This window comes from Symphalangus syndactylus, chromosome 4 (genome assembly GCF_028878055.3).
Source record: "Symphalangus syndactylus isolate Jambi chromosome 4, NHGRI_mSymSyn1-v2.1_pri, whole genome shotgun sequence".
Taxonomy (NCBI): Eukaryota; Metazoa; Chordata; class Mammalia; order Primates; family Hylobatidae; genus Symphalangus; species Symphalangus syndactylus.
Window position 1 is genome coordinate 142,887,238 of NC_072426.2, and position 12,481 is coordinate 142,899,718.

General features: G+C 34.5%; 1 protein-coding gene across 49 annotated transcripts in view; it reads right to left on the reverse strand.

Moving 5' to 3' along the window:
• The window catches only part of NEK1 (NIMA related kinase 1), a 225,714-nt gene that overhangs the window by 196,156 nt on the left and 17,077 nt on the right, over positions 1-12,481 (reverse strand). For all 49 annotated transcript variants that reach the window (XR_008657298.2, XR_008657299.2, XM_055276379.2 and 46 more), the window contains 5 exons: positions 7,482-7,565; positions 6,214-6,281; positions 5,114-5,200; positions 4,017-4,071; positions 1,819-2,019 (listed from right to left, as the gene is read on the reverse strand). Coding sequence is in view for 47 of the 49 variants with exons in the window: in XM_055276379.2 (XP_055132354.1) it covers positions 1,819-2,019; positions 4,017-4,071; positions 5,114-5,200; positions 6,214-6,281; positions 7,482-7,565 (495 nt within the window). In the remaining 2 variants the exon portion in view is untranslated. The remainder of the gene's footprint in view (positions 1-1,818; positions 2,020-4,016; positions 4,072-5,113; positions 5,201-6,213; positions 6,282-7,481; positions 7,566-12,481) is intronic.

The window sequence follows — 12,481 nt, forward strand, 5'->3', positions numbered from 1 at the left end:
AATCTACCCTTGTTTTTCATATTATAAGTTTGGCACATTTTAGGCTTGAATATTTTCTTTCATTGCTAGCTAGGTAAATTCCAGTACTTCAGCCTTGAGACGGTATGTCCCAACTCCCGGTATGGGGAGAAAGAAACCTCAGCAAGACTAAATGAAGTCATTGTTTGTTCTCTAGTGGCTGCCAAAAAAAAAAACAGTACACTACATAATAAAAGTGTCCTCGCAAACATTATTTATAACAAAGAAGTCTTGTAAGACACCCACATTTCAGAGGCTGTTGCTATGACCTATGCAAGTAACCTTTAATCTCCAAATTTTAGTCGGCTTTCTTGCATACTAATGCATTCTCCTGGTAGTAACAATAAAATCAACATCTCTGTTTTCTGAAGAGTATTTGGTCACATGCGTGTTCTGTTAAGTCAGAAGGATATATGATACTTCCTTCTCCTCCATGAGCATATAAAAGTAATAAAAAAACTATAGTCTTGCTGAAAATCTTATTTACTGAAGAGGTTAACAGTTATTTAACAAAGGCCTCACTAAACCAGAAAAGTAAAACAATTCCAATTTCAGGTGATCACATTTTTATGAATAACTTATGCTAACTGATTTGATATAGATTGCTTTAAAAATCTTGTGAAATTAAAATTCAGTTAAACTCAACAAATATTTATTATGCACCTATATGTGTGCACTAAAGGAGAAATCATGAGTCAGTAATCTAGTACACCTACATATAAATGGTGTCTAGTCATTTCCTATCAAAAAGAATATAATATATAAATTATGTTAATAATACATTTATAAGCCAGGCGTGGTGGCTCATGCCTGTAATCCTAGCACTTTGAGAGGCCAAGGTGGGCAGATCCCTTGAGCTCAGGAGTTCAAGACCAGCCTGGGCAATATGGTGAGTCCCTGTGTTTACAAAAAATACAAAAATTAACTGGGCATGGTGACATGTGCCTGTAGTCCCAGCTACTTGGGAGACTCAGATGGGAGGATGGCTTGAGCCCAGGAGATGGCAGTTGCAGTGAGCTATGATCATAACACTGCACTCCAGCCTGGGCAGGAGAACTACAACCTGTCTCAAAAAGAATTTAAAAAAATTTGTATTAGTAAAATACATTGATATATAGGTAATATTTAAGACATTAAATATTTTGAGCCCTTATATGCTAGACATTAAGCACTTTATGTGTATTATCACTTTAAATTCTCACAACAACCTTACAGATACATTTAATAATCCCTTTGCTCACAGGTAAGGAGAGTGAAGCACAGAAATGCTCAATGATTTTACAGTTAGAAATCCAGAGAACAGAGGAATAACGCACAACTGGAAAGCAAACATTAAGAAAACAGTTATATAAGAATGGAAAGGCTGGGCGAACTGGTTCACACCTATAATCCCAGCACTTTGGAAGGCCAAGGTGGGAGGATCACTTGAGGCCAGGAGTTCAAGACAAGCCTGGATAACATAGTGAGACTCTGTCTCTAAAAAAATTTTTTTTAGCTGAGTGTGGTGGTGCACACCTGTAGTCTCAGCTACTCAGGAGGCTGAGGCAGAAGGATTGCTTGAGCCCAGGAGTTTGAGGCTGCAGTGAGCTATGATTTTGCCATTGTATTCCAGCCTGCACAACAGAGCAATACTCTGTCTGAAGAAAAAGAAAGAGCATGGAAAGGAAAGTGACACTAATGTAGTTTGAAAAAGGCATGCCATTCCCCCAAGGTCCAGATGTGCTCTCCTCAACACTGGATTCCATGTCTTGGCTAAGCAACATAACCCTACTGTTTAATTTGAAAGGAAAAAGAACTTACCTGAGGAGAGAGAAACTTTTCAATGCGTTTGGCTATAAAACCTTTCTCCAATATGGAGTTGACTGATGGTCTATCCCTAGGATTTCTTTTAAATAACTGAGACACCAAACTGCGGAGATCATAGGAATAATGCAAAGACACAGGTGGAAAAGATCCAGATATTATCTTCAGTACCAGGTTTTTCATACTGCCAGCTTCAAACTAAAGTCCAGAAAATAAATAACATATAGGAAACATATATAAATTGAAACTGAGAATATCGGTAATAAGAAATAGTTCATTTCCTACCAATGTAGAATAGAAACACAATCCTCTTCCAAATAATTAGAATATGTTTTCTAGAGCAAAGTTTACTTGGTTATCTATAAATTAATATCAGCCCTCAAAACATAAGAGTAATTTTTACATATTCAAAATATTTAAAGATGGGATGTATTAAATAAACGTTTCATAAACTATGACAATAATCAAATGGTGAAAGGTTACGCCTTAGAGGTAGCAAAATTAGGGCCAAAGAACCACAAGAAGAAAAAGAACAACCTGCTGGTCTTCATTTAAGACCTGCCTTTTAGTGCCTCTGTTGTTATGACTAGAACAAGAAATTAACTACAGAACTAAAAGTACTGGGGGGAAATATAATAAATAAAACTACTAATACTTTCCTTTTAGACAATGCTCACTATTATGTGTGCGTGTGATGTTCCTAAAAGCTATGGAAATCAGCAATATAAAAATATCTTAATAGGAATATATACGTCAGAATTAAACACAATGTACACTTTAAAGTAAAAAGACAACAAGAAGTGGGGCAGTTTAAAATCTGAAGATTTCATTTTGAAAGAGGGCAATATTAAGCTTTTGATATCTCCACTAAAATATTACAGAACAATTGTACAATATTGATATCTTCTTAATATACATATTAAGAAAATAAAATGTACTATAAACTAGGCATCAGTGATTATAAAAGTTCTACTAAATGTTGAGCTCTCCTAAATGTCATTTGAGTAAATTCAATCTTATAGAAACATCTGTACACCTAAACAGGAATCCTAAATGCAGAAAAGATGTGGTTCTCTATTCCAATGCACTTTCGTTTATCTCTCAATTGACATGCTCTTCATAAAGGGTAAGTTACCGAATTTCATGTACCTTAACACCTGCTACTTAAGAGTACACAACCCCAAAATACAGGACATGGTGACAGAACAATGTAGATGAAAAGATTTTTTAAAAACCCACAAACCAATGGTTTAAAGCTAAAATAACTGTTGCAGAAAAACTGATCAATTATTTCAAATAAGCATCTGATAACCACCATCCCACATTACTTTGTCAGCTTATGCTTTTTCCCTTAAGAAAGAAAAAAAAATCTTAGGCAATATAGTAAAAGAGTATGCAACCATTAAAAAGAATGACAAGAAAAAATATTCCCCAAATAGTATTAAGCAATAAAATCAGGTTATAAAATTTCTTATAAAGTCTAATCAAACTTGTGGGGAAGAAAAAAAATTTCATTTTACAGGTAGTCAATACTGGCTGGAAGAACTGCTTACGATCCTTATTCACTTATTTATATTTTCTGAAGTTTTGTGTAATGAAAATACAATATTGTTTAATCAGTGGGTAAAAAATGTTAATCACTTTCCATTTCAAAAAACTGCTTTTTTAAGATTAAACCTACTTAGGACAAGAACTCTCCCCCTTTTTAGCGTGTTATATGTTATTTCAAAAAAAAGTCTCAAAAGTAAATATTTTAAATACTCTGAGTTAATGATTACTCAAAAGTCATCAATGAGTATATTGAATGAAATTCTTTAAATTAGTTCAATTCCAAACTCTATCTGGGTGTTTTGAAAGAATTCGCTAAAACAAAACTAGTAAAATTTATTAAGCTAAAATATCAAATTCATACCAAATTTAACATTAAGAAAATAGCAAAATTTATTTCTGTCATTAGAAATAATTTTCTGGAAAACAGCATGAAATATTATAAAATAGCAAATATACTTGATATGCATATATACAAAGGGAAAATCGATTTATACTTCAGAAAAAATGAGAAATTTAAAAACGGACTTAGACGAGAATTTCTAGGATGAGGGTTACCTGAAAGATAATTTAACTTAAAATATAATAAAAACATTACAGTCACTTTTTAACATAACTTTAGAAGTATTTCAGAAACTTGTACTTACAGCATGTTTAAGGGTACACAGCTCATAAAGGACACACCCCAGAGCCCAAATGTCACTAGAGAAGATAAAAATGAGAAATTTCCTCTAAGTAATGTACTTTAAAATTTTTTCATTTAAAGGAAACATAAACAGCATAAAAGTGTTTTGGAAAAATATATGCTCCAGAAAAAATTTTTTAAAACTAAAAATTTCAACCATAATCAAATGACAAAAGTAGCTATCCCAGATTGGAAAAAGAAAATGGTTGCCCCGACAATTACTTTGAAGCTTCATTAAAGAAATTTAATATTTAAAAGAACAATATCAAAAAAATTCATGTAAATTCTGTTTATTTTTATTTCATAAAACTCAAACTTTTTCTTCAATCATTTGTAAAATACCATGATTTTAAGAATTATAAAACAAAGTACTAATTTAAAGGACATTAAAAATTTATTAAGAAATTTGCAACAGCTACTGACCAATGTTACCTTGGTTGGGATTTTCCAATTAGACAGAGAAAATAAAGGGTAGCTGGAATTTAATGGTAGAATTGCTCTTTCCACCCACATATTATATAGTCTGCTAGCCAGACTACAGTGCTGTGATTAGAAATATGGGCTTGGGAGCCAGATGCCTAGTTTAGATGCTGATTCCACCACTTATTAGACTCAAGATTTCAAAGAAGTTACTTTGCCTCCCTCTGCATTTGGTTTCCTTATAAAACGAGGAGGAATGATTAACACCCACATCTCCCAAAATTATCGTGAAGACTAAGAGAATATACAGAACTCAAAACAGTACCTGGCTTATAGTGTGTTCAAGAAATATTAGCAATGATTTAATAAGAAGTGACTATCATGAAGAAAAGACCGAAGAAAGCACTCTACTTTCAATTATAACATAAATAATAAGGTGATTCTTTCCGTGGTTCTTCCAGTAAGATAATCAAATAGCTTTTTTACAATTCCCCTCACCATATATTAACAACATTTTATACAGACATGTGTTTACATGTATGTATTATTGATTTTAGAATAGTATTCCAAAGGTTAATAAACATGACAACAAAAAGATTGAAAGGAAATACACCATATAATGAATATCATTTTAAATACCTTTTATTATTGTAAGGTTTGTTTTCACAGATTTCAGGTGACAAGTAGTATGGGGTCCCTATGCAAGTTCGAGCCAACTCTACAGTACTAGAAGAAAAATAAAATTATTGGAGAAGCTTAAGACACAGTCATGTGCCACATTAATATTGTTTTTGGTCTACAACAGATTGCACATATAATGCTGGTCCCATAAGATTATAATGACGCTGAAAAATTCCTATCACCTAGTGACATGGTGACTGACATACAATAGAGCAATTACTATTTTTTTTAATAAATTTAGTATAGCCTAAGTGTACAGTGTTTATAAACTCTACAGTAGCATAAAGAAATGTGCTAGGTCTTCACATTCACTCACCACTCACTCACTCACAGAAAGCAACTTCCAGTCCAGCAAGCTCCATTCATGGTAAGTGTCCCATAAAGGTGTATCATGTTTTATCTTTTATATCATATCTCTTCTATGTTTAAACAAATATATACCATTGTGTTACAATTTCTTACAGTATTCAGTACAGAACATGCTGTACAGGTTTGTAGCCTAGAAACAACAGGCCACACCATACAGCCTGCCTGTGTAGCACACTCTATCATCTAGGTTTGTATAAGTACACTCTATAATATTCACACACTGGCCAGGCGTGGTGGCTCACGCCTGTAATCCCAGCACTTTGGGAGGACAAGGCGGGTGGATCACGAGGTGAGGAGATCAAGACCATCCTGGCTAACACGGTGAAACCCCGTCTCTACTAAAAATACAAAAAATTAGCTGGGCGTGCTGGCGGGCGCCTCTAGTCCCAGCTACTCAGGAAGCTGAGGCAGGAGAATGGCGTGAACCCGGGAAGCGGAACTTGGAGTGAGCCGAGATTGCACCACTGCACTCCAGCCTGGGCGACAGGGCGAGACTCCGTCTCAAAAAAAAAAAAATTCACACACTGACAAAACCACCTAATGATGCCTTTCTCAGAACATGTCCCAATAAAGCAACATTCCAGTAAAGAACGTACTTAAAGATACTATAAATTATCAAATGTACATCATCATGGATTGAAGGTTTGCTGAAAACATTACATCAAAACAAAGTTTAAAATTCATGTTACCTATTAAGAACTCTAGCAATTCCAAAATCTCCAAGTTGTACCGTTCCATCTTTAGTTAAAAATATGTTCTGTAAAAGACAGGAAAAAAATACCCTAGAAATATTGTTACAGTCCAGTTCTGAGTCAACATTTTTCATAAAATTGAAAATCCAGTTAAAAAAATTATGCTAGAACAACTGGATATTCACATACAAAAGAATAAATGAAGTCCCCTACCTCAAATCATAAACAAAAATTAATTCAGAATGGAGTCTAGATCTAAATATCAAAACTAAAATATAAAACTCCTAGAGAAAAACATAGGAATAAATCTTCATGCCATTGGGCTAGGGAATGGTTTCTTAGATATGACATCAAAAGCACAAGCAAAAAAATTAAAAGGATAAATTGGACTATCAAAATTAAAAACTTTTGTGCATCAAAGGATACCATCAAGAAAACAGACAATCCATAAAATGGGAGAAAATTTTTACAAATCATATATTCGAGAAAAAACTGTTATCAAGAAAAGAACTTGCATAACTCAACAATGACAACAACAAAACAAATAGTATGACTTAGAAATAGGCAAAAGGGGCCAGGCGCAGTGGCTGACAGCTGTAATCCCAGCACTTTAGGAGGCTGAGGCAGGCAGATCACTTGAGGTTAGGAGTTCAAGATCAGCCTGGCCAACATGGTGACCCCATCTCTACTAAAACTAAAAAAAATTGCAGGGCACGGTGGCAGGTGCCTGCAATCCCAGCTACTCATGGGGCTGAGGCAAGAGAATCACTTGAACCTGGGAGGCGGAGGTTGTGGTGAGCCTGAAATCACACGGCTGCATTCCAGCCTGGGCAAAAGAGCGAGACTCCGTCTCAAAAACAACAGATAGATAGACAGACAGACAGACAGGCAAAAGGCACATACTTCATAATATCCATTTATATAAAATGTCCAGAATAGGCCAATCCACATAGACAGAAAGTAGATTAAGGGTTACCAGAGTCTAGGTGGAGAGGAATGGGAACTCACTGCTAATGGGTACGAGGTTCTTTTTGGAGTTATAAAAAATGTTCTGTAAGTTTTAGAGACCGGGAAGGAAAGTAATTTTTAGAGTATGGGAAGCAAGCAGGAGATCTAATACAGGACGCAGATGAATAGGATAAGAATGAAGAGACAAGACAGATACTCTGATGCACACTAAATCAGGTTCAAAAATTTTTGGCCCAAAACAATGAAGGTTCCATGTCTTTATCCATTTAGAAGTTATCAGTGACAGAATAACATACCTGAGATTTAATGTCTCGATGAAGAATTTTTCTATCATGTACGTGTTTCAGGGCCAAACATATCTGTACAAACCAGTCCAAAATCTAGGAAGAAAAATCAGATCTGTCATTTCTTTTAAAATTTACAATTCACGGTAGCCTCTCCTTGACCATTAAAAGAATTCAAGAATATTTAGGGATGAGAGGAACTAAATCCTTAAAAATAAATTTTAGGCTACAATTTCTTTTAACTTTGTAGGCACTGACATTAAATAGATACTCAAGTCAACACAAGCTCTGCACATACTAAATCCAAAATGTAAGAGATGCTACTGGGTCATCTCTTATAAATCAAAACAAATGTGGAAAGTAACTTTATGAGTGAAAATGGAAATAATTTATATTTTAGAATATTAAGACAAACAGGTGATTCTTCTTTGTTTTTAATACATCTTTTTTCTATAACGCCCCTCCCTCCCTTTTCTTTAGGGATAGGGTCTTGCTCTATCACCCAGGCTGGAGTACAGTCATGTTATCATAGTTCACTTCAGCCTCAAACTCCTGGGTTTAAATGATCCTCCAGCCTCAGCCTCCGAGTGGCTAGGACTACAGGTGCATGCCACCACGGGCAGCTAGTTTTTTATTTTTGTTTTTTTATAGAGACAGGGTCCCGCTATGTTGCCCAAGCTAGTGGTCTTGAACTCCTGGTCTTGAACTTCTGGTCTCAGGAGTTCCTGAGGATTCAAGTGTTCCTCCTGCCTTGGCCTCCCAAGGTACTGGGATTACAGGTATAAGCCACTGCATCTGACCTCTATAATGCTTTTTAAAAATATAAATAAAAATCACAAAAGGAAAAAAATCAAGCTGGAAATTTGGAAGACATCTCTGATTTTTTTTCTCTTCCCACAAAATTTATTATATATAAACACTCTTCTCTGGAGATGGCCACCGGGAAATAAAAAGGCTTAATTTCTATCTCATTGTTAACATCAAAATAATTCCAAGTACATGGCATTTTTAAACTAAAAAAAAATAATAATAATAAAAGAAAACATAGGTTAATGATCTGTAATAATCAACTAAAGCAGGACTTTCAAAACATGGCATAAAATGCTTAAGTCATAAGAAAAAGACTGATAAAGTTGACTACATACAATTTAAAACAACTGTAGAGCAAAATACACATAATCAAGTTTAATAATAATTTGAGAAAATACCTGCAACATAAATGATAGATTGCTAGTTCTCTAAGATGCAAAAGTTACTCAAATCACTGAGAAAAGTACTGGCAGGCAAAATAAGAAGTGGACAAAAGACTGGAGAGGCAAATGACGGGGCAAAAAAATGGCTGAAAAACACATATACAAAGTACTAAACTCCCTCCCAAATTAAAAAAAAAAAATTAAGATACCATATTATCTTGGTTAAAATGAAATAATACCTACTGTTGGTCAGAATGTTGGGAAAAATAAGCCGCCTTCTCACAGGTGTTTGTGAAAAGGTTAATTATAATCATTTGTCAAAATATGTGAAAATTTTAAATTCACATACCATTTGAAACAGCAATTTCAATTTCAAATTTATCCTACAAATAGTATCAGAAATATAAAATGATGTATATAAGATATTTACCATAGCACTGTTAGCTGGAACCCAAAAATATAAACAACCTGAATGTTCATCAAGGGGCCTGATTAAATATATTGTATGATCACTATACTAAAAATACTATGCAGTCACTGACAAGAATGAAGCACTTCTACGTATACTGTTTATGTCCTATTAAGTGAAAAAAGGAAGTTCCAAAACAGTATGCATAGTATACCCCTATTTAAAAAAATATGCTTATATTCCATACCTGAATCTACGTAATTGTGTGTGTGCACTGAGGAAGGAAAGAAAGAATAAAGGAAGGAAGCATAGAAGGATAGCTACCAATCAGTTAACAGTGTTTACCTCAGGGAAGTGGATTTGCAGAAGAGGGAATGAAAGGTAACATGTTTACCTTTTACTCTATCTCTTCAGTATTTAAAAAAAAAAAAAATTTTCTTTTTTTTTAAAAAAAACTCTCAGTTCAGTTCTATAGGTATTTAATGAGGATTACATAGATTGTTCAGTTCCTTTCTATACTCATGTAAGGCATTTTAAGTATAAAGATCAAAAACAGTTCTCTAAGGAGTCCGTACAGTGGTAAGGAATATACTCACAAATATCTATAATCATTGCATAAGCTTTTTAACAGAGATATATACAATAAGACAGCAATTAATTCAACAAGGGAGAGATCAGGAAAAAGAAAGTGAAAATTACGTTGAGTATTACTGATAAAATGCAGTTTACCAGTAGAAATGGAACACATCTTAGAAACCACTCATGTCTCATTTTACAGATAGTGTTCTTCTATTACCATATTTCCCATACTTGTACTTCTTAATTTGACAAAAATTTATTCAGTACCAACAATATACCAGATATGTGCAGGAACTAGCAAAAAAAAAAAAAAAATTAATGAAAGAGCTCAGAGATCGGGGTTAGCAAATTTATTCTGTAAATGGCCAGACAGTAAATATTTTAGGCTTTGCAGGCCAGATGGTTTCTGTCTCAACTCTTCCACTATAGCAGAAAAGCAACCACAGATTATAAACAATTAAGTTTAGCTGTGTTCTAATAAAACTTTATTTACAAACAGAGATGGGGGCCAAATTTGGTTCACAGGCCATTGTTTATTGATCCATATCAAAGACTATTGAGGGAGATGGGTAAGTAAACCAGTAATTAAAGGGAGTAATGTCCTGAGTTGAAGAAGCATAGAGAAGGAGAGCCAACGCAGTTTGGAGGCGATAAAATAAAGCTGGACAGAAGAGGTGATTCCTGAGCTCAGTTTTGATGGAATATATAAGCAAAGCAGAGGAAGGCACAGCTTGTAAAATATAAATGTTACATTTTCATTCCCTTTGTCTACCCTAGTTCAGACGCTTGCTACATTAGGGTTTGACTACATGGGGTTGGACTTGGAGGAGAGGGAAGCCCTTTAAAATTGTAACCCTGCTTCTAATCTGTGCATTCTATTTCAATGTACACATTAGTTGCATATTAATATTTACAAAATGCTGTTTCGAAAATGGGATTCTCTTGCTCAGAAGACTTCTAAATTCAAATGTTATGCTGTATTATATCAAGCACCATACAGTAATTATCATATAATTGTCTGAATTATAGTTGTATGTTATTTTGCATTAGTATAGATGGCCTTATAGCACCAAACAGTACCACAATCCATCTTCTCTGCTCCAAAACTGAGATTTCTATGTGTAATAAAATGTATTAGAATTTTCCCAAAGTATGCTCAATTTTGATGGGTTTATTCATAATTTTTTAAAGGCATGAGCTTTTATTGCCAAACATTATATTAATGGAAAAACTTGAACTTGGCTTCTCTATTAGAATGGTAAACTGATCTTGGAGCTTCTAACCAGAAAGAAAGCTTACCGTTTACTGTCTGTGTAATCTTCTCAAAGAGTAGATATTTCATGTCTACCAGAATAATTTTCTCTGCTTTATACTGATTTTATCATTTGGTTATGTTTTTTGAACAAAAGTTCCTCACTGTGAAGATCCTTATAATTTTATTTCCTTCATCTACATTTTACAATATTTTGTCACTTTGATTAAATAAGTAACCAAAGAATGTTACCTATTTGCTAGAAAAAAAAATTTCAGGATACTTCTCACTAAAACTATTAGCTCAAAACTGCTATACAACATGCCTGGGAAGACTTGCGAAATCTAAAAAGATGCTCAGTCTTTCCTAGGTTAAGTCTGTATAGCTAAAATACTATTAATATTTCACAAAATGCATGCTTTAGAGAAGGCCCTGGAGATTTGTCAATAACTTTGCTCTCCATTTTTATCCTCAAGAAAAACATTCATCAAGCCCTTATCAAATCTATGTAGTCTGCCCCAACAGAGCATTTTATTCTATTATTGGTTACTATAGTAAACTAACCACAGCCTTTCAGTCTCATTATCAAATTGGCCTTTGCTGCTTGATTCTTGCCAGAAAGCTCCTGAAAAGGACTACATTAGGAATGCTGAACTACTGGCACTTCAGAAAATAGACTCTTGGGTACAAGTTTCTGACCTAACATTGCTTAAATGATCAAGGAACTTATCAATGAACTGAGACAGAATTTCTTCAAGACTTTTTTGTCCATAAGCTGACAAACATCATGAACGCTAACTGCTTGATCCAAGATCAAGAATTACGAGGAATGAATAAACTGAATTAAATAAAATTTAATTGTGGTTGTTTGGAATATGATTGGTATTATTTTTAATGTTCAAAATTTAATGAATAGATGAGGAAGCCTTTTTTCTTTCTTAAGCTATATCTAATTCTCAATTTAGATTATGTTCTTATAAACTTAAGATGATATTTGATCTTAATCTATTCAGAATTCAGAAGCAAATAGTTTTACGTATTTTTACTTTTCAGGACAATGTTGGTAATTTTCATGGGTTCAATAAGAATCTATATTCCTTTTCATCAGAATGTAATTGGACAAATCAATTGTGCAACCAAGGCCATACCTGGAGTGCCTTATTTGAGATGATTTTCCAGTAATCAGTTACGACAAACCTACTACTAAGAAATATATGTGGAACCAGGCTGGGCACAGTGGCTTATGCCCATAATCCCAGCACTTTGGGAGGCAGAGGTGGGCAGATCACGAGGTCAGGAGATCGAGACCATCCTGGCTAACACAATGAAACCCTGTCTCTACTAAAAATCCAAAAAAATTAGCCGGGCGTGGTGGCAGGTGCCTGTAGTCCCAGCTACTCGGGAGGCTGAGGCAGAAGAATGGCGTGAACCCAGGAGGCGGAGCTTGCAGTGAGCCAAGATCACGCCACAGCACTCCAGCCTGGGGGACAGAGCTAGACTCCATCTCAAAAAAAAAAAAAAAAGGAAATATATGTGGAACCAATACTTAGTGCTGCCAGGAAACGGTCCTGTTATCTAA